The sequence below is a fragment of the Lepidochelys olivacea genome (genome assembly GCF_965140295.1).
Source record: "Lepidochelys olivacea isolate rLepOli2 genome assembly, chromosome: 1".
Taxonomy (NCBI): Eukaryota; Metazoa; Chordata; order Testudines; family Cheloniidae; genus Lepidochelys; species Lepidochelys olivacea.
The window spans coordinates 163,889,326-163,916,178 of record NC_140411.1 but is presented as its reverse complement, the minus strand read 5'-3'; the positions used below and the strand labels follow the sequence as shown (position 1 = coordinate 163,916,178).

The 26,853-nt window shown below is 40.4% G+C and overlaps 1 protein-coding gene across 7 annotated transcripts in view; it reads left to right on the top strand.

Moving 5' to 3' along the window:
• TTC3 (tetratricopeptide repeat domain 3) overlaps window positions 1-26,853 on the top strand; it is a 133,075-nt gene that overhangs the window by 32,468 nt on the left and 73,754 nt on the right. For all 7 annotated transcript variants that reach the window (XM_084617209.1, XM_084617208.1, XM_084617207.1 and 4 more), the window contains 6 exons: window positions 244-406; window positions 533-581; window positions 1,787-1,910; window positions 9,529-9,586; window positions 22,831-22,891; window positions 26,014-26,080. In XM_084617209.1, coding sequence (XP_084473335.1) covers window positions 244-406; window positions 533-581; window positions 1,787-1,910; window positions 9,529-9,586; window positions 22,831-22,891; window positions 26,014-26,080 — 522 coding nt within the window. The remainder of the gene's footprint in view (window positions 1-243; window positions 407-532; window positions 582-1,786; window positions 1,911-9,528; window positions 9,587-22,830; window positions 22,892-26,013; window positions 26,081-26,853) is intronic.

The window sequence follows — 26,853 nt, the reverse complement described above, 5'->3', positions numbered from 1 at the left end:
CTGAAGCCAGAGATGGGATACTAGACTTGATTGATCATTAATCTGTTTTGATGTGGCAAATCTTATGTAACACTGGCCATTCAGCAGTTGGCTAGAACAGATAGTAACTTGTATGTTACTGAGTAGGTCAAAACTTTAACTTGTTCAGTCTACTAAGACACTCTTTCAGCTACAAGTTAGTATTTTTCTTTTTTGAAAGAATCATCACTTTGTAAAAAAAATTTAAATTGATATTCACATTAGGGTCATTATCGCTTCTGTGAGGCGCTCTCGTTGCTGGGAGAACATGAATGGGCCCTGGAAGCTAATGAGAGAGCCCAGGAACTCTGCAAGAATATTCCTGAGCGAGTTAAGGATCTTATTCTGCAAAACACAAAGTTAAGGAAGGAAATGGACGAAATGAAAGGTAGCTTTTTCTGTCTTCAAGATATTTTCTGAATACAATAAAGTACCTTAAACTGCAACTTTCCTTTCAAATGACTTAACATTTTTCAGTTGCTGGATTAGTGCTTTCTGTGTTAAATTTCTATAGGTCTGAAAGTGAGTAAAAACAGAAGAAAGAAAATATTTTTTGAGAAAAAGTAAGTTAAAGACAGATTTATTTTTATTTATAAAAATTAACTCAATTAATCTAAAGTTAATTTAATGTTTGTTTAAATAGCACAGAGCACAGAGTTTGCTTGAATTACTATGTTATACACTAACAAGTAAAAATAAGGGGAAAAGAGGCAAGTATCTGAACCCAGCAGTGTCTAATGCCCATTAATCATAATGAGGGGTAGTTGTGGAGGAGTGTAGGAAACAAAGTAATTAAAAAATGTATTTCAGTTGTTTTGTGCTGACTACTACTACCTCTAGATTGATTTCTTTAGTTTTTTAGTTTCCCCATGCTATAAATTGTAAATCTAAAAAATCCTGAAAACATAACTAACTTTCCTTCTATCTCTGTTGCAGTACTGTAGCTATTAGGGAAGCAGATTGGGAAATATGTTCCATTTAAAGCATGAAAAGTTTAGATTTAGATTCAGCTAAACCACAGAAAATCCCTAGGGGTTAAAACCATATTGAATCTTAGATATATGGAGTAATTGAGCACCAATCATCACATGTAATAATCATAGATTAATTTTTAGCATCACTGAAGTTTAATATGTACATCTATTGGGCAATCCCAGTCTAGTCAAATGTATCTTTTGGGTCTGTATATAGAAAAATATAGGATTTGACCCTTCAGGTATTTTTGTTCCCCCTCCACCTTAGTCACTGTTTATTTAGCTGTGTTAAAGTGCATGCCTATAAACTAAGCTTTTTTCTCTAAAAGATGCATTAGATTTTATTGTTACACTTGTAAGCTTTATGGCATGTGCCATTATAAAAAAGAATGCAGTCACTATAATTAAAACCAGTTTTCTGTAAAAATTAGTGACCTGAAGAAATTCCCTCCATAACCTCCTTTTCTGTATAGCAGAAACAACATTTGCTATAGCATATTGAGTATGATTGATGTGTAGACAGAAACGGTATAAATGTACACTCTTTATAGAAAACATCACTTTGCTATTTGATTAGAGGTGCTGTCCACTTAGTTCTTTTCTTGCTGGTCAGTAGTCTGAAGAACTTTGAAGAGCTTGGTAGCTTGGCTACATGACCACCTCTTTAAATATGTCTAAGCTATCTGTGATCCATCTATTTATGGGGATTTTTTTGCAATACATATACAGTCTATAGTCTTAAGAATTGCCTATATGACTTACCAACACTGAAAACATCATTTTATTTTCCTTAGAGAATGTGGTTCTTCACGGTCTGATTTATTCAATTCTCAAGAATCAAAAGAAATGGACAAAGAAAGGAGGAAAATACAAGCAGACTCTAAAGACCACAGCTGTCATCAAAAACACAATATCAAGGTAACTTTAATCTTTAAATTGTACTATTACTGATTAGAAATTACTGTTAATAACGTGTGCTTTATAAAAATTGTGGACTTCCTTGATAGACACAGTTTGTATTATTGAGTCCTTAGACACTGTCCCAGAAGCTCTGATAAACTGGAGCTGACAAAACTTGGCTCATTACTCACTATACCAACTTTGATGAGTATTAGGTGACCATATCCACTCCTGAAGGGCTAGCAGCTTTATTCAGCTCATCTGTCCTGCTGCATCATGAAACTGAGTTCCATGCAGATTTCTCCCCTGATGCACACTGTGTGCAGCCTTGCCTTTCTTTCCTGATTTGAAGGAGTAGTTGGAAATTGATTGGACAGGGGTGGAGTTTGGTGCTGGGGGAAGAGAAGAGACTCCCAGCTGGAATAGACAGGGATTGTTTGGGGCTCACTGGAAGAAAGAATCCTAACTGACATTGCCTCAGTGGCCAGAAAACCATCTCTACTTGCCTCCTGGCACAGTCCAACCTTCAGCCACAGGATTTTGGCCAGTCATTACTTACTGCCACAAACAGTAGGCTGCTTAGTGAACAAAAATGCAGTATTTCCAACCTCAAACATTCAAAAAAGTAGTTTGTTTTTTTTTTAATTTGCTGTCCTGTTTGAGTTTTTAGTGTGCATTCAGGTCACATTTTTAAACTCTTCTCCGCAACCGTAAAAGCTATGGGTAAAACTCCTGGTCCAGCTGAAATCAGTGGGTGTCTTGCCAGGATTTCACACCAGAAACTTTTTAATATGAAACCTGAGGTTCTCATGCTTTAATGTGATTCCAGGAGCTCGGGGTTTCAGTAAAACACCAAATATCGGGACAGATTTGCAATGAAGTTCAGATGGGAAATTCCAGTTCACATCACTAGAAACAACACTGTTTGTACCTGAGCAACAAGACCAGACATTAGATAAATGATAGAGAATAGATAGGAAAGACTGAAAACAATCTGTAACAGGACACCTAGTATTGACTTCAGATGTAAATCACTGGAAAGTATTGTAAATTCCCTGGAAAGCGATACCTTAGTAACATATAGGAATAAGTAATGATGGTTGCAGGAAAAAAACCAGGAGTACTTGTGGCACCTTAGAGACTAACAAATTTATTAGAGTATAAGCAGAGTAAATCTCTGTTAAGAATTTAGGCCTGGTATACTTCAGTGGGAAAAAACATGGCAGTGTAGATGTTTCAGTACAAACGTCTAGTGTAGATGGGATTTGAAAAGGTTCAGTTTATCCTGTCTTGCAACAAGGGTATTCTTGACTGGTACAAATCATATTACACTAGTACAGGGGCTGGCAACCTTTCTGAAGTGGTGTGCCAAGCCTTCATTTATTCACTCTAATTTAAGGTTTCATGTGCCAGTACTACATTTTAATGTTTTTAGAAGGTCTCTCTATAATATATAATTAAACTATTGTTGTATGTAAAGTAAATAAGGTTTTTAAAATGTTTAAGAAGCTTCATTTTAAATTAAATTGCAGATCTTATCAGTTTAGTGTGATCCTTACCCTTGCCCTTGCTTTTCCTTGCTGAGTTTTCCAATGTCTGGCACGTACTTGGAACTTGAAGCTGCACGCAGGCTTCTGAGTGATCAGTTCTTAACTGGCTCTGAGAGGGATAGAGGACAGATTTCATGTGTGAAAATACCTGTTCATACAGGTGTGTGGATCCAAATGCTGAAAGCATTGCGAACGCAATTTTCTTCAAACAGTTAAATTTCACTGGCAGGGACATCCATCAGGTCAGAACAGAGGCCCCATGATCTCTCTCGGTAGCTTTAAGTGCAGTCCACAGAACTCCAAACTTTGATGCCCACAATTCTGAGCTTTTTAACTGAATGAGCTGCATTTCGAAATCTTCAACACCTATCCACTGAAAATAGACAAACCCAAGTCGCTTTCATTGAACTTCTCAGGTTTAATTAGAAAAGAAAGCATTGGGCCAAATCACTGGAAATCTTGCAATCTGTCAGAAAATTCCAATTCCAGTTCTTGCATGTACATTCCAATCTCATCGACGCTGACAGTGCAATGTGTCGATAGCTCTTTTATGTGTTGGAAGTAGCAGAAAGTCGTAGTTCAAATATCCTGAGAAAAAACTGCTAGTTTTACAACAAATGCCTTTCATAAAGATCCAGAACCATTTGCCCCGCACCCTTGAGACGGAGGTTGAGTTCGTTTAGGTGAGTGGTGATGTCAGTTAAAAACATGAGCTTACGCAGCCATTTGTCATCATCCAGTTTGGGGTGGTTTTGTCCTTTTTCTGACAAAAGGGCCTTGATTGCATCAAAACAGTTTACAAAGCGCATCAAAACCTTGCCACGGCTTAGCCACCAAATGTTGCTGTGAAGTGGAATGTCATTCTGAGCACTGTCCATTTCTTCTAGCAGTGCTTGAAACTGTCTGTTAGTCAAAGCAGATCAAGCAACAACGACATTCACAATTTGCACCGCTGTATTCATCACATTATTAAGCTCTGAATTAGAAATTTTAGCACACAGGTTTTCTTGATGGATGATAGAGTGAAATTTGAGTGTTGGGCGGCCAATTTGATCTTCAGGTAACTTTACAAATCCCTTTTTTTTCCCGACCATGGCAGGAGCACCATCTGTTGTCACACAAAATATTTTTCCGATGTCAACTCCTCGTTCTTCAAAATGGTTTACAAAAGTTTCCGCTATATCTTCCCCCTTTGTTGTGTCATGCAGGCATTTTAGGCAACAAAGTTCCTCTTGGGTTTCATTGGAAGCACAATATCTTGCAACAACTGCCAAATGTGGAAAGTCGTTTATATCCATGCTCTCATCAACTGCAACACTAAACACTGCTGTGTCTTTTAATGCAGTTTTCTGCTTTCCGTTAATGTTTTCTGCCATTTCATTTATGCATGTCTCAACTGTTCTGGCAGAGACAGGCAGTTCTTTTATTCTAGATACGCATCTTTATTTGGTAAATCATTGAAAAAAACCTCCGAATTGCTGAGAAAAACTTCTTTTATATATTTCCCATCTGTAAACGGCGTTCCGTTTTTTGCAATGCACTGTGCAATCTTGTAACTTCCTTCTGTGGCTTGATTTTTACTTATACTTAAGCATTTAAAAAACACTGCTTTGCTTCTCATATCCTGCTACTGCCTTCTTGATTGATTCAGTCTTGTCTGCTTCGTTTGAAATTGTCATCTAACGCTTGATGTGTGACAAACAACACTTTCCCAACAGAAAGCACAAACAGCACAGTCCTTCTTTTGAATAAATCCAAATGTATCTGTCCAAGAAGGCTGGGACTCAAAATCATCTCACATGCCGCCTTTGACCCCTGCATTAGTGTAAAGTGTGTTTACACTGTTGGAATGACAGTACTGGCTACAGGGCTGGGATAAACAAGGCATTATTTGCTCAGCTCTGGCTAGGACCAAGATAAAGCTGTATGCTCAAACGGAATGAAACTGAACAAAAAGCTGTCACTCTCTGAAGGCATTCTTTCCTTTTAAATTCAACTTTTCTGCCTCTTTCTGACTCCGTTTAGCATTATCAATTACTAGAAATTAATAGGTTAGTTATGCTGTGTACTAATGGAGGCATGATGATTCATAATGTGGCTCTTACAGCAATGTAAAAAGACATTTACCTGCTATGTAAATGTGAAAGAAATTCTGCCTAGCAACGTGAAAACAAGGTCTGGCTAGAACCAAAACTGATATGGTTTCATTTCTCAGTAGATGACTCAGAAGAGCAGAGTAGCAAAATAGAAAGTAAGATTGAGCAATGAATTAATTGGAATGCTCTCACTGAAAAGAGGAAGTATATGAAAGGAGGTTTCAGAGTAACAGCCGTGTTAGTCTGTATTCGCAAAAAGAAAAGGAGTACTTGTGGCACCTTAGAGACTAACCAATTTATTTGAGCCTAAGCTTTCGTGAGCTACAGCTCACTTCATTGGATGCATACTGTGGAAACTGCAGAAGACATTATATACACAGAGACCATGAAACAATACCTCCTCCCACCCCACTCTCCTGCTGGTAATAGCTGATCTAAAGTGATCACTCTCCTTACAATGTGTATGATAATCAAGTTGGGCCATTTCCAGCACAAATCCAGGTTTTCTAACACTCCGCACCCCTCCTCCCCCCCACACAAACTCACTCTCCTGCTGGTAATAGCCCATCCAAAGTGACCACTCTCTTTACAATGTGTATGATAATCAAGGAGGACTTTAAAGCTTCAGTTCTTATGTATTAGTGGGTAGACTGCCTCTTGTGAAAACATGCCACCTGTTGTTGAGCTAGGAACATCTTCATAAAATAGGTCAGTATACGCTGTCTCCTTTAAACTGATAAATACTTTCTGTACTACTGAATTAAAAGGGGTAATATTTTAATGCAGTTTAGATAATAAAATTAATATGAATTTGAAATTGAATTTCAGTAATACATTATAGAAAGGAAACAAGTGCCTTTTGAAACTTGGTATCCTAGAAAAATGGTGTGAATTTAAAGAACTAGTATAAAAGAGGAGTTTCCATCGCTTGATATGGGAGGGAGACACTATCTTATTTCAGATTATCAGTGTTGCAATAAACTCTTACTGTAACAAACTTTGAACAGTAGCTTAAAGAATATTTAAAAGACTTGGTATGTCTTAGGAAATTGTATAGTTGTATCCATGCAAAATGTAGATGGATAATATTTTAAACTGTCATCTATTTGTTTTATTTAAACTACAGTTAACTTTATGCGGGTGCAAATATTTGGCCTTATCATGCACACTTAATATTTTGGAGGGGGGCTTATGGTGAGCATCTCGTTTGTATGTGTGAGAGAGAGGGGTGGCAACATTTCAGTTCCTTTAAGAACTATAATTGATAAGCGTTCCATAGTATGAGAACAAAGGGGTCACTCATTAATATTCAGTAAGCATAGAACAGTATCACATGTATTCCTGCAAACACTGTTGTTTGAAAAATAGCCCTCCTGGTTTAGGTTTGAAAAGAATATAAATTACAGCATGTCTCTCTATTTGAAGCAGAAAAGTCTTCAACTTGTATAATGTAAAGGATATCAGGGAAGGGAAAAAAGCATGAGTGTAGAAGGTGAAGAGCTCACATTTATTTGCTTCCTGGAAAGGCTTTTTGAAGAAAACATACTGTTCTCCTTAGAAGAAGGGGTCAATATTGGTTTAATGTGCAGAGTTGGAAATTTCTCTGTGGAATAAGGTGGATTATAGAATCCAATCAAAGTTGAAAGAGTTTCTTAAACACTGTGGTTACTGAATATTAGTGTAATTGAGGAAATTGGAGGGATGATCTAGGCTCCCTCTTTGTGTTCCCTGTGATATCTCATCTACTCTCCACAGATTCAACCCCCAGTCCCTCTTTCCCCTCATCCTCACCCTCCCCACTATGAGGCTTGGCCTGAGGGTTGTCATACTGAGACCCTTAGATGGCTGGGGTTGCTGCCAGAGCAATGCATCTAGGAGCTGTGTTGCTCAGCCTCTTGGGGATCAGTTTCCCCTTCTGCCTTCCCCCTCTTAAATATCCCAGAAGCCTTGGAGTGGGCAGAAAAATGTGGGGGAGCTGATACATTAGAGACAGAGGAGCACAGCTGTGCTGTTCTGACAGCTGCCCTCGCCTAAACTTTCAGTGAGGAGATTAAGGGTGTGAAGGGGGGAGCAGAACGACCCCTTGTGGACAGTTTAACTTTGATTGGTCTCTACAGCTTAACAGTATCTTCAGTTTTATTTAAACAAACAAACAGGGAAATTTAAAGATTAGGATTTTATTAAAATTTTACTGTTTTGTATGTGTGCTTTTAAGTTTGGGCATTTGTTTTTAGCAACCTTATTATTTTTAACAACTCTTCCCCAAGCAAATTAACACTTATCAGCCAAGGTAGTACCTACACAACCTTACCTATGTCCTCTGTGACATGTCACATGCATACAATATCACTCTAAAATTACTGTGCTTGTGCATTCCTAGCATACAGTGAACAATTATACTACAAACAGAACACTCCTTACTAATAGCAACAAAATTTAGTAAACATTCAATATTACAACAAGAACAAAAATCTTAAAAATGATGAAGGTTCCAAAGGGCAAATGGCTCCCAAAACAAAATCACAAACTAGAAAAGAGAATCCTTCCACAGAATCATTGCCATCTCTCATGAGGCAGAGTTAAGATTGTCTGGATGTCACTTTGAGACTTCGATAATTTTTGATTTGCTTACAGTAGAGATAGTGTGGGATTTCAGAGAGGATATGTATGTATGAGAAGTTGATGAGAATAGATGTATGGCTTTACCCTTGCTTTCTTTGTTTTTGTGGTTTTGAGTTGGGGAGTGTTTGCCCATAGCAAGTGAAAATGTTTTTACAAAGTTTTTTATATTTTTTAATTCTTGTCAGTATTATATGCAATCATGACATCTATGCCTGTGGCACTACCAAAAGTCTTGAATTTTAGAGACAGCCCTGAAGATCTGAGCTACCAAAAGTACGGTGGTGTGATACCTGCCAAATTGGTGACAAAATTAGAATTTGACTAAATATCTTCTTCCTGATACATTGTGATTGGATGTAGCTCTTGTGGGTATTTAGCTGAAATACGGTACTAATAAAGCAAACCATGTAAGGTAGAAGCTTGTGTTGTGCTATTGTTTTAGATTGCCCATAAGTATGCTGCATGTTTCGTTGACAGAGACCAGTCCCAGTTGCTACCTTAAAGAGACTGCAGTCTAAATTTTAGATGTGACACAGCAAGTGGGAGTGCCATATGGTAGGAAGAGATGAGAAAGACGACAAAGATTAAAGTAGTGCAATAATGCAACTGTGCTGCTTATGCAATGTGCACACAATGGTCTGTCCATCGAGCTTTTTATTTAAAAAAAAAAATGAAATTGGCATTATTTATTCACTTCTTGTTGGCATAGAAGAAGCAGTACTTAGATGAAGTGAGGTTAGTGGCCTGGCAGACTACAGTAAGAAAAGCATGACAAAGAAAGTCATAGAGATACTTGTGGGAGAAACAGATGAACAGGGCTTTGAGGCTGGTTCACTGGTAGAGTGGAAGGGTTGGATGGAGGTTATGATATTGGAACAAATATTTAGGTCCTGATCCTGCAAACTCTTCCATATGAATTGACTGTGTAGATATGTGGTGCCCCATTGACATTAGTGAGTTCTCGGCTGCACTTCAGCGGGCGGTTCTCAGGTGACCGCGCTCGGAGGCAGCATTTTGGCGGCACGGTGTCCTACGGGTGCACACAACTGCCCCAGGGGGCGCCATTGCGTCCGCAGGCACCACGTTAAGGACCCCTGGTCTAATGTATTTACAGTGAATGAGAACATAAGTGAGTTCCTTTTACTCACCAAAGTTGATCACTTCTAATTTTACTTTTTTTAAGAGAAATTTGTCCCTATTTTAGTTCTTTAACTATTGATATCATAACCTATTTTTAATATTTTATTTTATTCGGATAATACTTATCATTATCTGTAGCATAAACATAGTTCTACTATGTCATTGGAACTTCATATTTATCTAATATATGTTTTCTGTGAAAAATCAAGTTTGTTTATTTGTTGTTAGGTGACTACTGATTCTATAAGTGCAAAAAATAAAGACTGGTCTTCAGCACTTCCATCAGGTGAGTTAATTTTTAATTGACTGAGTTAGCTCTAAAAGTAATGGAAATTTAATTTAGGGGGTGTGTCTTTTTTCCCCTTCTTAAATAACTGTGTCACAGTCAAGCAGACTTGAAAATACTGTATACCAAAATCTCAGTAAACTGTCATTTGTCTTATGTTTTCCCCCCTTCAATTGTCATATTGCTCTTCTCTTATCCAGCTGTCCCCTTCCTGTTTTATTCATCCATTGTTAATTAAATCTTACTCATCAGTATGCATTTGTAATTGAAAGTGGAACTAAACAGACCAACGTATATGAGTCAGGCAATAGCAGCAGGTTAGACTATCCCTTTGGACGGGAGATGGATCACTTAGTGATTACCTGTTCTGTTCATTCCTTCTGAAGCAGTGGTTCTCAACCTTTCCAGACTACTGTACCTTTTTCAGAATTCTGGTTTGTCTTGTGTACTCCCAAGTTTCACCTCACTTAAAAACTACTTGCTTATAAAATCAGACATAAAAATACAAAAGTGTCACAGCACACTATTACTGAAAAATTGCTTACTTTTTCATTTTTACCATATAATTATAAAATACATCTATTGGAATACAAATACATTTCAGTGTATAATATATAGAGCAATATAAACAAGTCATTGTCTGTATGAAATTTTAGTTTGTACGGACTTCAGTAGTGCTTTTTCTGTAGCCTGTTCTAAAATTAGGCAAATATCTAGATGAGTTGACGTACCCCCTGGAAGACATCTGCATACCCCTACGGATACATTTACCCCTGGTTGAGAACCACTGCTCTGAAAACCTGGCATTGGCCACTGCTGGAAGACACGATATTGGGCTAGATGGACCTTTGGTCTGACCCAGTACAGCTGTCATTGTTATGTTTGGTCCAAAATTAGAATGCACCATTTTTCTTAGTGTGCATGTATAACTTTAAGATACATAATGATTTCAAGATGCATAGTTTACTGATGAATGCCAAAATCAAAGCCCAACATATTTAAAAAGAAAAACTGTAATCGGGGAGAAAAAGCACTTAAAGCTATAGCGGTTTCCATGCCCTCCACCCTACCCCCCCAACCCTTAGTTATTTTTTAGTTTAGACCATATAAAAAGGTACGATGCAGTTCATTGTTTTATGTGGCAAGTAACTGTAAACACTGAAGCATAGCTCCACTAAACTCTTTTTTCTGTATATTGGAATGAGGCAGGTTACTAAACGGAGAGTAATGTCGGAATAAAGACACTGCATATAGGTGGAGGGAAAAAGTAGAGAAATTGAGAAATAGAGGATGTTCACATAACTGTCAGTAGCTGGCTATTTTGAGGTCTAGAAATGTTTCCTCTTATAATTATATGTATTTTGGGGAAATCTGGCTTCCATTTGGTATAAATTAGAAGTTAAACAATCAAGGGATATAGTGTGTAGAGATCACATAGCTCTCTAGCTATTGACCCCATACACACTAGCCGTCACTATCCATTCCATATAGATTCCATCAATTTTTGGATAAGAACTTGTTTCTTGGACCAAAAAAAAAAAAAAATCTCTTGATAGAGGATCATCCCCATTGCAGGGGTGTGTGGGGGTGGGGCTTCTGTTTCTGTGCCAAAGATGGAGATTTTAAGGGTTATGTAATAGTCCTCTTCAAAAAGAGTCTGCCTTTCCTAAATGTAGTTAACAATGTTGATATTTCCTGATAACAGTAGTAAGTGGTTGAGGAGGCATGAGAGTTACTCTTTGCATTCAGAGCTTGTTCTTGTTTAAAATGGTTATATAGAGTTGCAGACATTCCTGGTTGCTGAATGAAGTGTGTGTTTACAATCTGAGGGCTTGTTCCTGCAAGGCACAGGGCCCTGTAGCCTGACCACGCAAAAGTTAAATACATGCTGCTTCTTTAAGTAGTGTCCCTATGTGTGCTCCACTATAGGTTTGCGTGCGTCCCTGTGCTGCCGATCGGAGAATTACAGTAGCAGTCCATCCTGCCCACGTAGCTCCTCGCTTGCCACGAGGCTAGCCAGCATGCACGGGCATTTCCCTCTCAGTTCCTTCTCAACCACTCCTGGCTAGAGACGGAGTTGAGAGCTGTCTGTTCATGGATCGTTAATGCTCCGTGGATTTGCAAATTTAGCCTCATTTGAAGCTTTTTTTTCTTCAAGTACCTTCAGTTTTTCAGTTGGCCGTGCCAAAAAAAAAAAAAAAACTGGGAAAAAGAGAAGAAAAAGAAAAGAAGAAAGGGTTTGCCTCCTGTCAATCGTGGGACCTCCTGGACCAGTCAGGATATGCCTGACTCTCCAGGCTTCAAGAAGTGTCCGACCTGCGAGGAATCCATCCCGGTAACAGAGGGACACTTGCAATGCGTTTGCTGCTTGGGGGAACAGCACAATCCACAAAAGTGTGATTGATGCCAGCAGCTAAAACCCAAGTCCAAGAAGGACAGAGAATTGAAGCTTAAACTTCTGCTTACAGAGTCGGCCCTTCAACCTCCGGAGTCCCGGTGAGAGCTATAACTGCAACCTTTTATGTCAAAGGCAGGTGTTTCCAAGGAGACGAGCCACTCACTCAAGACCTTTAAGAAAAGGTCTGAGTCCCCACAGCGAACCCAGATTGAGCTGGAAATGTTCCTCGGCTCCATCCTTACCATTGGTACTATTGGCATCAATGCTGAGTAGATTGACTACTCAAGGCTCTCAAGGTACTGAGCCGACTGAGCAAGTCAGTCATCCCAAAGACCCAATGGCATGGGCAAGGAAGCTCTGCTACTAAGAGGGTGTGAAAAACATAAAAAGTCCACCCTAGGGAGGCCACATTGTCACGTCAACAGCACCAACACTGGTGCACGTGGCACGGGCGGACCATTTGGTCAGGCCCAGGTTGCTGTCTCCATCAGTACAAGCCAATCAGCAATGACAACTACTGGCACCAACGCTCCCTGCACTGACAGAATTCTGGTGTGCATCTGACCTCTCCATATCTGAAGTACCGGACTCACCCATACTCCGCACCAGAGCCCTGGTACCGAGCTCCCCCAGGGCATTGGAATCGATGGCTTCTCCGTGCCGTGCACTGCCCTTCTCCTCAGAGGAATTGAAGAGTTAGCAAGAGGGGGACCTGGTTTTCTAGTGCTCCTCATACCCGCCATACTGGCCTCAACTCCAGCATAGACAACAGGTATACCGCCTGCCAGCCCCTCAACCTCCATGGTATGGGCAGCCCCGGTATCAGCTGCCAGCCTGCTACCCCCAGTGGCCATACTGGGACCAGCCCAGAGACAGAAAACCTCCAGGGTCCTAGTGTGATACAGCAATCTAGGAGATACCCTCCTTCAGCAGCAGCATCAAGGACCACGGAACCTGCTGTACAACTGATGGAGGAAATCGAGCCTTCAGGCAGAAAGAGAGGGTATCCTTCAAGCCTGTGTGTCGTTCTCCTCGCCTGATCAGGCGGTGATGCCTCCTCCGCCATCCAGATGACTTCATGATGACTTCATGGCGGATGACTTCAAGTCATTGCAGGATTGGCCCAGAGTGTTGCAGAAGCCCTACAAATTCAGCTACATGAGGTGACTGAACCACAAACTGGTAGATATTCTACATACTTCCACCTCTGCCTAAGTGTGCTCCCTGTGAATGAGGTGCTTCCATACCCTGCCAGAATCGTATGGCAGACCCCAGCCTCTGCACTGCCAATGTGTAAGTGGGTGGACAAAAAGTACTATGTTGGCAAAGGGCACAGAGTTCCTGTTTTCTCACCTGCCTCTGAACTCTATTATAGTGGACGCAGTTAGTTCTAGGGGCCTCCAGTACCAATCTAGGTCCACTCCTTCTGAGCGGGACAGAAAATACTTGTTCGGCAGGAAAGCATACTCATCTGCCTCTCTGCAGTTATGGGTGGCTAACTACCAGGCTTTTTATTGGCCAAGTTCTACCAGAATTACAGGAAGTTAAATTATTTTATTGAACAGCTGCCAGATTCTTATAAAGACCAATTCTCGGCCATAATCAGAGAGGGCCAACTGGTAGCGAAGACATTCCTCCAATCCGCTCTAGATGCAGCAGGTACGGCAGCGTGCCTGATTTCCACTGCAGTGGTTATGAGAAGGAGTTCATGGCTATAGTCATCAGGTTTCCCCAAAGAGTTCCAGGAGACAGTGGAGGACCTCTCCTGTGAGGGAATGAAGCTGTTCACTGAGAAGACGGATGCATCCCTTCACACACAGAAGGGTTCTTCGGTGACCCTCCGCTCACTGGGAATTTACACTCCAGCCTAGAAGAGGAAGCATAGCCCTCAGCCACAATTTAAGCCTTGTTCATTGCAATATATGCCTCAGTATCAATCACAGAGGCCCTATGAACCTCAAAGGAAGAAACTGAGGTTCCCTAAGCGGAAGCAGTCAGGACCACAAACGACTTTGTCACAGCCATCAATATCAAAATGGTAGTTTTGACGAGTTGTTTGAGGTGGCCGTAGAACACTCTCTCTACTACCACACACTGGGAAATCCCTCTCCTCCTTTCAGAGATGGCCTCTCCCCATTTTACAGCATCTGGGAACAGATAACCTCTGACAAGTGGGTGTTTGAAATCGTCCAGAACCGGCCAATGGGAGCTATGGGGGCAGCGCACGGAGACCCACTGCCCATCTCCCTACAGGGGCCACAAAGACTTGCTAGCAGCCAGCCACTTCTGGGAGCAGCATGGGGCTATGGCAGGCAGGCAGGCAGCCTGAGCCCTGCTGCACCGCTGGCCAGGAGCCGCCTGTGGTAAGCGCCTCCCAGCTGCAGCCTACACCTCGCACCCTCTCCTGCACCCCTGCCCCAGCCTGGAGCCCACTTCTGCACCCAAACTGCCTACTAAACTCCACACCCTCTTCTACACCCCAATCCCCTGCCCCAGCCCCCTCCTGCACCAAACTACCTCCCAGGAAAAAGACTTGTGTAAAGGGGCCTCACAAAATCTAATAGCCCCGGGCCCACAGGAGAGTTAATCCGGCCCTGCCCTCCTCCTGATGCCTTTCTTTTCTAGCCTTTATATCTACCTTGCACAGAGGTGCCACATGTCTTCAAATTATGCCTAGCTGGCATTATGTAATTAATTTGTCCTATGATAGTTCTGTGAGGGACAACTGAGAACAGGCCACTGTTTGAGGTTGACACTACTGATAATTATTAACTTCTCACTGGGACTCTTGCGGGGGCATCCATGTTTCAGGGCAACATACACCTATGTCATGTCGTTCTTTGTATACTTTTTCTTTTACATGATTTGACCAAAGGCCACCATCAGTTTACCCAAGTCCCCAATGATAGTCACAATTCAGCAGTTTTCCCAGCCTGATGCTAACAGAACTCTGCTCCCCAAATCCTCTAGCAGATGTAGGACTTCAGGTTACCAGACTTACGTCAGCACCACCCCAACAGATGGCTCAACCTCCTTTCAGGATATTTTTTCTGGACAAGGTCACACCCAAGTTGCATCTGAAGTTCACCCCTAAAGTGTCTTCTGCTTTTCGCATGAACCAACTTATTCAGCTTCCAACATTTTACCCTAAACATTTTACCGTAAACACACGGATGAAGAAAAAAATTTTAGACACAAAATCCCAGAAGCTAAAAGACAAATACCACGAGCAGTATAGCAAGGCACACCGGTAGGTCAAACGCCTTGTGAGAGCGGACAAACGGCATTATTTTGATAATCTGGTAACACAAGCAGAGAATGCAGTTGCTCGTGGTGAGCAAGGAACCATCTACAAAATGACGCAGCTTATCAGTGGTAAATGGTAGACACCAACAAACATTCTCATCAGAAACAAACAAGGACACCTACTAACAACCGAAAAAGAACAAGAAAAGCGTTGGACAGAGCATTTCAAAGAATTGCTGAACAGGGAGCCACTTAAAGAGGAAGCAAACATCCAGGAGGCAGAAGAAGATCTTGATGTCAACAGAGCCACCCCAACTAAGGAAGAGATCATTCAAGCCATCAAATCCTTAAAAAATGGGAAAGCTTCTGGCAAGAATAACTTGAATGCAGAATTGTTCAAGGTGAATCCTAAATTAGCAGGACCTATCCTGGCCCCTCTATTTACATCAGACTGGGAAAGGGAAAAAGTGACAGATGAGTGGACCAATGGGGTTATAGTGAATATACCAAAGAAAGGAACTCTCAGTAATTGTAATAACTGGCGTGGTATCACACTTTTATCTGTGCCAAGCAAAGTATTGTGTAAGATCATAGTCCACCGTATATCAGAGGCAGTTGATAGTGTTCTCAGAAAAGAGCAAGCTGGTTTTCTGAAAGGGCGTGGATGCACAGACCAGATCTTCACTCTGCGAAACATAATAGAACGGTGCTTAGAATGACAATGGCAACTCTTCATAAATTTCATAGACTTTGAGAAGGCTTTTGATAGCATTCAGAGGACCACCTATGGTGCATTCTGCGGGCATATGAAATTCCTTTCCGTATAATCAACGTCATCAAAAGCTTCTATTTCAACTTTACATGCAGTGTTGATTACAGTGAGCTCAGTTTTGAACTCAAAACAGGAGTACGTCACGGGCGTGTCATATCTGCAATCCTCTTCAACGTTGCCATTGACTAGGTAATGCAGCGTACAACAGAAGACATGCCAGAGGCATTAAATGGACACTCCTCTCATCCCTTGAAGACTTGAACTTTGCAGATGATGTCGCTCTCCTGTCACATACCCAACACCATATACAAGAAAAAACAATTTGACTCATCACATTCAGCCAGCAAATTGGACTGAAAATCAACTGCAATAAGATAGATATCATGACCTTTAATATTGCCTCACCATCACCAGTATGGATAGAGGATTATGTTCTCACCAATGTAGAAATATTAACATTCTTGGGCAGCACCATCAGCCAGGACGGTGGAACAAGCCAGGAAATCCGGAACAAAATCAGTAAAGCCAGGAACACCTTCAGGAGCTTAAATAGAGTCTGGAAATCATCAAAATACAACACCAAAAGCAAACTCAAGATTTATCAGAGCTGCACTTTATAGTGCAGAATGCTGGGGAATCAGGAAGTATGACATGTCCAAACTGTCTTCATTCCATACAACCTGCCTCCGAAAAATCCTCCCTACCTTTTGGTCCAGAACAGTCTCAAAGCAAGATCTATTGACACAGTGCAGCCAAGAGGATCTGAGCACCACCATTGCCAAGAGGCGCTGGAGATGGATCAGTCATGTGCTTTGGATGGAAACTGATTCCATCACCAGAGTAGCAATAAGACAGACACCTGAAGGCAAGTGGAAACGAGGCTGCCCAAAAACAACATGGTGAAGAGCTGTGGAAGCTGAGTTGAAAACCTTGGGCACAGCTGGGGAGCCATTGAAAGACTTTCCAGGAACAGACAGGAGTGGAGGAGCTTCGTCACTGCCCTAAACACCAAAGGCGTAATAGGAACATCATGATGATGATGATGACACATGGATAACAGAGACCATCCTCCATACGGTTAATGTGAGAAGGGACAGAGCAAAGACCTTTAGAAAATCCCTGAGACTATTCCTCTCCCTTGTGGATAGATCAAAAGGTGCAGCTGTTTCAACTCAGCAACTCTCCAAGTGGGTCTCTGGCTGCTTCAAGCTCTTCTATCAATTGCGTCGGGAAATGCCCCCATCGTCAATACATATGAACTCCATGAGATCAGTCTCCTGGTCCATTCTCCGACGTTCTCTCATTCTCTTGCATTCTCCAAGGGTATTCCTAATCAGAGATCTGCAAAACAGCTACCTGCTCATACCTTTGGTGAATACATCTTGGGGAATTTGGCTACAGACTCCCAATTCGGCGCCACAGTTCTGTCATCGTATCAGATATGTAGGGCCCTACCAAATTCACGGCAATGAAAAACGCATCACGGACCGTGAAATCTGTTCTTCTGTGTACTTTTACCCTCTGCTATACAGAATTTTTCAAATTGAGGGTCCTGATCCAAAAGGGAGTTGCATGGGGGTTGCAGTACTGCCACCCTTACTTCTGCGTTGCCTTCAGAGCTGGGTGGCCAGAGAGTGGCGGCTGTTGACCAGGTGTCCAGCTCTAAAGGCAACAGCCTGCCAGCAGCAGCACAGAAATAAGGATAGCAATACCATGCCACCCTTACTTCTGCGCTTTTGCCTTCAGATCTGAGTGGTCGGAGAGTGGTGGCTGCTGACTGAGGGCCTTCAGAGCTGGTATCCCAGCTAACAGCCACTGTTCTCCAGCTGCCCAGCTCTGAAGGCAGTGCTACCATCAGCAGCAACGCAGAAGTAAGGGTAGCAGTACCGTAACTCCCCCTACAGCAACTTTGCGACCCCCGCCCACAACTCCTTTTTGCACCTTTGCCTTTGCACCACTGACCGGGAGCCACCCAAGGTAAGCCCATGCCCTGAGCCCCCTCTAAGACAGAGCCCCCTCCTGCACTTCAAACCCCTAATCCCCAGCCCCATCCCAGAGCCCATACCCCCTCCCGCACCCCAACTACCTGCCCCAGCCCGGAGCCCCCTCCCGCATCCTGAACCCTTCATTTCTGGTCTCACCCTGGAGCCTTCACCCCCATTGAGAGCCCTCATCCCCTCCCACACCCTAACCGCCTGCCCCAGTCCAGTGAAAGTGAGTGAGGGTGGGGGAGAGCGAGCCACCGAGGGAGGGGGAATGTAATCAGCGGGGCCTTGGGGAAGGGGCGGGGCAAGGGTGTTCGGTTTTTTGCGAATAGAAAGTTGGCAACCCTACTCAGGAGTCACCTACAGTGGAACATCCATTGGGACACACAACTCAAAGAACCATCATTACTGCACAAGGTGAGTAACTTCTTAAGTGCTTAAGCACAAAAGTAGTCCTGTTGAGACTACACATGCTTAAATACTTCTGCTGAATTGGGGCCAGAGTAAAGAGCACCTTGCAAGATTGAACTCTAAAACCAGAAGTGGGTACAACACAAAACAATACATGATAGAACCGGAATGTTGAAGAGTGATCTGGTAGTATGAATGATTCTCAGGACAATTAAGCATATATATATATATATATATGTAAAGTACGATGAAGAAAGAAGGTATTTTTGAAGCCAGGAAAAGGTACAAAGGAACACGTCTAGACAACTTTGGGTATAGCGAAGAGATGCAATGTAGTAGGATTATTGGGAAGAGATGTTAGCTGTCATAGAATTGTGAAGTATTGCAAGGACTTAATGCAGAAAGATCCTATAAGGCAGTAAAGAGATCTATGAGGGGGGAAAATCATGGTCAGGAGGAAAATCATATTGACAGCTGTATTTGGATAGTCTGGAGGGGCAAAATCTGAGGAGTAAGAAGGTTAAGGAGGCTTTTGTAATAGCTGAGGCAAGAGAGGCCCAAGGCATGAACCCAGGTGTTTTTGAGAGAAAAGGCTAACCCGTTTTAGAGAACGAAGAAATAATAGGGTCTAGTGGAGGATTGAGTTTTTGGGGAAGAGAGAACACACTAAGGCTAAGCAGATAATAGGGCTGTGAATTGCTGTTCCTTAATATGAATTTCTTAGAAAACGTGACACGCTTTTCATTCTGTGCTCTTTAGAGCTTTTCGGGTTTTTGTTTGTTTTTTGTTTTCCTTGTAATTCTCTGTGGTACAAGATATTCTTTGTGTTAATACTGATTTTGGAGGAAATATTTAGGTTGGCCTTGATTTGGGAGGAGGAGTTATGCTGTGCATGTCTGATTGTTACAGTTTTTAGGTGGGTGGAGGGAGTGAGTATTCTTTTCCGGGTTCTTTGTTCAGTGAAGGGCTGTGGCTTGTGGGAGATTTTATATAGGACCCTTGTGCTTCCATTTCTTTTTAATTTGTATTTCCTTTTCTTTTCCTTTCAGTTTTGTTTACATGTATTTTTTTGAGTGTGTTTGCCTTTCTGTAGTATATTTTTGTTCATTCCTAATGGCACTTCCGGTCAGAGTTAGTGTTACTTCTGGTAAAGCTTTAAAGTGTTTCAGGGGTAAGTGCTTTTCATTTACCTTTCAATATGTTCTCCTATGGGTATGTTAAGTAAACTTCAGCAGAGGCTTTTTTGTAGTTTTGTATTTTAAGAGCAAATTGAGATTCTAAGTAAGTATTAGTGCTCTCAGATAAGCAGTGCTTGATCAGGATGATCAGTGGAAGGGGAGACTTATATTACACAACGGAGCAAGTCTTTTTCCTTTTAATTGTTGTCTTTTATATTTTAAATATGAAATGCATAGAAGATAAAATAGAATCATACCAATTGGAATGTTTTTTTCCTTTTCTGGACTTAAGTTTGTGTTGCACTTAATGTTGTGGTGTTCTTTTCTATATATGCTTTTTAAACATTAGAAGAAGATGGGTTATTACACACTAATTAGGCAAATAGCAGGACAAAGGTACAAAAACTGTTTTTTAATGGGGTTTTGGTTATGCTTTTTAATGTTTGCTTGAGTGCAATATCAGTTCCTTAAAAGAAAACTCCAGTGTAATAATGAAAAGAGAATTTAATCTCTACGCTTAAATGCTAAAATGAGGATATACTTAAAACCCTTGGTTTCAGACAGGCTCTCATTTCCTAGTTTCCCACAGGCTACAAGTATGAGGAAACTCTATTGTGCATTATTATTTGTAAGTGTCACCTTCAGTAAATATTTGAACCTGCACCGTGCAGAGTTCCCATAGAAATCTTAACTTTAGGCTCCTATTTTTTAAAAGGTTTTGGTTTGTTTATTCTAAAGTTCATAATTATTTTATTAAGTCTAAATAACTTTTCATTGTTAACACTGGGGTAATTTTTGTTTTAAAGTGATAAAGATTTTATGCCACTAAGAAGTTTTTAGTAAACATATTCGTCCCTGATGCTGCAAATACTTATGCATATGTTTAAGTACATAAATAGTCCCATGGGACTATTCGTGTGAATTCAGTGGTGTACCTGTTTAAGTATTTGCGGAATCAGTCTTAATTTTCATGGTTTTTTTACCTATAGCATTTGTATTAAATTCATATAAAAGATGCCACTAATGTATAATATATTCATTATACATTTTCATCTAAAGTTGCAGTAGCACATATTTTCAAATTAGTTTTACAGTGCCTCAGCCTAATTTAAAGCAGTGATTTAAAAAAATCCTCCTGGAGTAGTTCAGTGAGTCAGAATAAAGTATATCCTTGCATTTGCTAAGCCTTTTATCGAGTTGTGATCGATGAGCATCCTTTTTATTTTTTTAAGGAGAAAACCCTGATTTTCATAACTTAGCATGTCATGAAGAACCCTGGCAAAATCAAGCACTCACCAGATCTATAACTGAACATTGCCAACTATTAATTGTCTATTTAGGAGTCCCAAAACATAATTTTGCTTACACAGATAATCAGATCTTCTGATCATGGACTGGTGAAAGGTTGAACAGCAAATTAATTGCCTGTCTCATAAAGCTTTCATTTAAAATCTACTAAAAATTCAAAACAAAAATAAAAATGTTAAAAATTGAATTTTGACTTCATAATAAACACACATTCAAACATCCAATCTTACATTTCATTTCCTTCCATCTTTAGGCAAGTAACTGAGCAAAAATACTTTTCCAACCAGTGGTTTCACTTCTTATTTCTAGCAGACCAGAAAAGAAATCAAAATACTTTTAAATGTTTTTCTTCATTTTGTTGCATTTTCATTATGTTGCGCTTTTACCTATAGAATTGTAATAAATTAATAAAAAAATGCCACTAATGTATAATATGTTCATTATACATTCTAAAATTATTATAAAAAAAACCAGGGAGTCCTTGTGGCACCCTAGAGACTAACAAATTTATTTGGTCATAAGCTTTTGTGGGCTAAAACCCACTTCATCAGCTGCATGGAGTGAAAAATACAGAAAGCAGTATATATATATTACAGCACATGAAAAGATGGGAGTGAAATTTGTTAGTCTCTAAGGTTCCACAAGGATTCCTCGTTGTTTTTGCTGGTACAGACTAACACGGCTACCACTCTGAAATCCTTAAAATTATAGTTTTAAATTATCACAGGAACCAACCAATTGAGTAATCATCACGATATTAAGATATGTGAAGTACTAGAATTAATTACTTGAGTTTGACTTCAATCACTTACCTGCACTGGAGACAGTGATAGGTATCCTCGATGGACATTTGTTTAATAAATTCTTCTCAGAGTTCTAATTGACCTAGTATCTCACAGATGACTGGGTTTCTAAGACACGGGCTCAACAGTGATGTGTTCAACAGTAAATTTTCTGTGGCTATTGATCATATGAATCTTTCAAGCATTTGCACATTTTATAGCCTCAGAGCTTAATATTGGTCTGAGACAAAGATCTGCAGTCCTAAAGCTAATCTAGGCCAAAATTTTTAAGTCATTACTAATTTTGGGAGCCCAATTTGAAACATCCCAAGGGTGCTTAATTTTTAAAAGGCTTCTATTTAACACTTGCAGAAACTCATGCCCACTTATGGTGTCTCAAGTTTGGCACCCAAAATCATTAATCACTTTTTAAAAAATTGGAATTTAATCTGTGGTGGAATAATTATAATTTTACAGGAAAAAAAGATCTCTTTTACAGTTGCCTGATATGATGTAATATAGAGAGGAAGAAACTTAGTCATGAATTCTCCTCATCCGTAGAACATTACAGTGTGGACTGGCATAGGTAGAGAAAATAACTTATTTAGATTGGATATACTGGAGTGTTTATTCTCTCCATTTCTTTTCTCTCTCAATGTAAAGTCAGTCGTTTGAACTGAATGAGTCTATTCAGAATGGTATTCTTTAAGTATTGTGGCTAAATACAGCGAATTGAAATTATAATATGAAATATGTTCTAATAAGGCCCATATTGATATTTTACTCGTTCAAAAAATTAGACAATGTCAACAGGAATTTTCAAAATGAAATAATTTTTAGCTTGTTGCTGATATAACCTCTGTATAATATGTGATTGTTTAAAAAATAAGTTTCTTTAAACAATTGTAAGGGTTTTTCTTCTTAATTAAAAGGGTCTTCTAGCAAGGGAGAAATTGTACACAAAGTGGTGGTAAATTTCCAAAGTAAACAAACTGGATAAAGAAAGAAGTGATATTTTTATTAACTTCTTTCAGTTACATTAATCTGAGATATTTGTAACTGTTGGGAGTACAAAATTTTCAGACAAAATGTGATTTTCGGGTTGGTGTTCTTTTAAATGAATGTTGTCTTCAATTGGTTCAAAATGATATTTTTATGTAACAGGAGAGAATCACCAAAATAAAGGAAAACTAAAGAACAAAACCAGTGATTCTGAAAAGACGAGGTAAGAAGGAGATATTTTATCATTTTAGTAACTTTACATGGTGAAAATCTTTGGAAGAACATTAATGAAATTTTCACTGTTCCTATTTTTATATATTCTTGAAAGGACAAATTTTCACATGAGGAAAGCATTCAGATATATTGGATACAAACTCTCATTGACATGTTGGAGACTTCAACATTTTGTGCACTCCTAGCTAATAAAGAAGCTGTTCATATTTTTTTTTTTTAAAGTGGTTGACCAGTAATGGTGGTTCTCATCTTTTTTTGATTCTGTGTAGAAGTCTGTAATATTGAATTTGATCACAGTTGTTTCAATAGCAACAGATAGTTGTCATAAGCACAAGTTTATGATTTCCTTGAAGGTCCAAGAAGAAGAAACTAAGCTGTAGAAGGAAGAGCCATGATTAAAAATTAGATCTTCAGTGACAAAAGGGACCCAGAAAAACAGGACCATATAAATATTATCACTGCTAAATTTGCTCAACTTTTCTCCTTCAACAGTTTTTCTGTAATAGTCTTATAATAAGTATCTAAAATCATGTCCCAACAATTCATTAACATTTGTAAGTAAGTGAATGCTCTAAATGAGTTGGCAACCCTACTTGTGAAGTAGCAAACTTTCTAATCGCACAAAACTAAACACTTTTGCCCTGCCCGTTCCCTGCCCCTTCCCCAAGGCTCTGCCATGAGGCCCCACCCCCCACTCACTCCATCCTTCCTCCCTCTGTTGCTCACTCTCTCCCACCCTCACTCACTCATTTTTACCGGGTTGGAGCAGGGGGTTGGGGTGAGGGCTCTGGCTGCGGGTGTGGGCTCCGGGCTGGGGCCAGAGATGAGGAGTTCAGGGTGTGGGAGGCGGCTCTGGGCTGGGGCAGGCGTTTGGGGTGTGGGGTAAGGGCTTCGGCTGGGTGTGCAGGCTCTGGGGTGGGGCTGGTAATGAGGGGTTCAGGTTGTGGGAGGGGGTTCTGGGCAGGGGATTGGGATGCGGGGGGGTGATGGCTCTGGTCTGGGAGTGTGGGCTCCAGGGTGAGGCCAGAAATGAGGGGTTCAGGATGCTGGCGGGGGCTCTGAGTTGGGACAAGGGATGGGGTGCGGGCTGCGGGAAGGAGTTTGGGTGCAGGAGGGAGCTCACAGCTGGGACTGGGGGTTAGGGTGTGGGAGGGGATGTGGGATGCAGACTCCAGGAGGAGGCTGAGGGCAGGGGCAGGGGGTTGGGGTGCAGGAGGGAGTGAGGAGTGCGGGTTCTGGGTGGCGCTTACTTTGGGCAGCTCCCCATAAGCAGCGACATGTCTCTCAGCTCCAAGGCGTAGCCAGGTGGCTCTGCGCAGTGTGCACTGCCCCCGGCCTCAGGCACCGCCTCTGCAGCTTCCAATGGCCGGGAGCCACCCAGAGCCAGGTAGGGAGCCTGCCTTAGCCATGCTGTGCTACCGACCGGACTTTTAACGGCCCAGACAGCTCTACTGCCAGGATCCCTTTTTGACTGAGTGTTCCGGTCGAAAATGGGTTACCTGGCAACCCTATTCACAAGGCATAGAAGTTATTTTAAAAAACAGATTAGCAAAAAAGGAAAGTAATAGCAGAATCGCTAATTATAACACATTTGTATAGGTTCAAAGGTATTGAGATGCTAAAGTGTTAGAATTACCAGAGAAATGTCTATAAACAAATGTCTAAAAATAGTGTGCATATGAGAGAGAGAGAGAATACAAACAAATCCAAATCACTACTTGTATAACCATCTTGTACCACACAGCTGTTTACTCCTGCCAAAGGGGTTTCTTGATGATAGTAAATGCATTGCTGACATTAAGATATGCCTGTAGCTATTACAGTAGATCTTACTTTGAAAAATAATTATCATAAAAGTCATAAAATAATTATTAAAACTTCTAAGAATGGTACACGGGCTATAAAATTTTGTTAAGTTTGTATTAAGGCTGTCAGTTTGCTGTTTTTACCTCTCAGATAATTAGATGTGTGATCAAAGATAGGTATTCATAGAATCATAGAAGGTTAGGGTTGGAAGGGACCTCAGGAGATCATCTAGTCCAACCCCCCTGCTTGAAGCAGGACAAAGATCTTTTGATAGAGAACTGTGTCTAGACACAGCAGAATTTTTTTGGTTTGCTTTTCAGCTGTAACATTCTTTATCACAGTGGCTGACTACATAATCTATCATTCTCACAGCCTGAAACAAATTTGATATGGTGTTAGTGGAACACCAAAGTATGAAACCCTACTAGGCCATTTTGAAGTCACTTTTCAGAGCTGAACTACACTTTGATTAACTTTACAGATCCAGACAGCTGACTAAATTTCTTTAATTACTACATCTGTCATGGAGAGGCTGCACTATTTGAAGTTTTTATATTGTTCAGAGGCCATTCGCAATTTTATAAATAAATGCATAATTAGAAAATTCTTGTTAAGAATATGTGTTGATGCCATTACTTAATCACAAACTACTTTTATATCTTTGTGGCTGTTGCTGTGAAAAGTCTATGGAGCCTAGCCATAACAATGAATGTGTTTATTGTGCAGTCGAGGATACTGTGGATCTTATACTAATTAGTGAATTAAAATTTAGCCACACCAGCATAGCTTGGATCATATCATTTTTCAAGGTCCCCTCACACTTGCTCCAGTGTATATAACGGACACATTCCTTCTGAGAAATCTCCATTTCCTTAGCACACAATCTTTAGGACTCTTCCCATGTGATGGGTGCTTGCTGCCCTTGAACATGGGGCAGAGATGAAGGTATAATCAAATGCCTTTAGAAGCTGGGAGTATGGTTCTCAGCACAGGTAGAGAGATGCATGTTAGCTATGCTGGAGCTAGTGCACTAAAAATAGCAGAGTGGCTCAGGTGGCTAGCCCTATGCCCCGTCCTTGATGCTGCAGTCATAATGTCGTTTTTGTGTGTTAGCTTGAGCAGAGCTAGTGCATATCTGTCTACCTGCCATGGAAAGCACCGTCCCAGTTGCTGTGCAGGCATACCCCATATAGCTTCATAAGCCAACGAATTTCTTCACCCTCTGAAGAATGGAGTCTATAAAGTGTATATGTACAAATTCCAATTTAAAAATTGCAGTGATGCTAATACTGTCTTTAATTGTAGAGATCATCTGAGTTTGAAGATTGATTCTAAAAACATCCAGGATAAACTCTGTAGTGCTATCCAACAGGTAAATGAAGGAAACAACTGAAAACACTAGGATCTTAATTTAAAAATACTTCTTTCATGTCTCTTGTTTGAATAAATCATGTTATCTTGGCAATAACATTACTTAAGTATTAAAAAATACAACAATGGTATTTAATTAACATGTTGAGGCAGCCCAGGATTTAACTACACATCTATCAGACAAGCATAAACTTCTGAACAGGGCTATGTATACTCTGGTACAACAGAACCAAATTAAACACCATCAGCCCTTAATTTCTGCTGCAGTGTTAATTTATTGGGTTGCTAGTCAAGTGCAGATTAGGACATTTTAATTGAAGTTTACAATTAAGTAAGCATCAGCTTTGGAAAAGTACCTCTTAGGTGAATATCTTTAAAAATATTACGTATTTTCTATGTCATAGAGGCTATCCAATGATCCTCCAAAAGTATCAAAATTCAAGAGACACAAAACTACTTTTAAGGAAGTTGGTATGGTTGACTTTGGGCCATGAATCCTAAGAAAGACATTTATGTCACCAATTTACAGAAAATTCAATACAATAGAAATACAATAGAAAACCACACAATAATAATAAAAATAACATAAATTGACAACCAGTCACTCAAAGATAAGGAAAATAAATACAAATTCAGATTTATGACAAATTTTACCATCAGCATTTTCTCCATTCTATCCTAAGAGTAGATGAATGTTCTTATTTTTTTTGCAAATAGGGCAATTGTAGTAACCATTTTGTTTTGGAATTCAGCTATGGTTTTTCAGCTTGACTT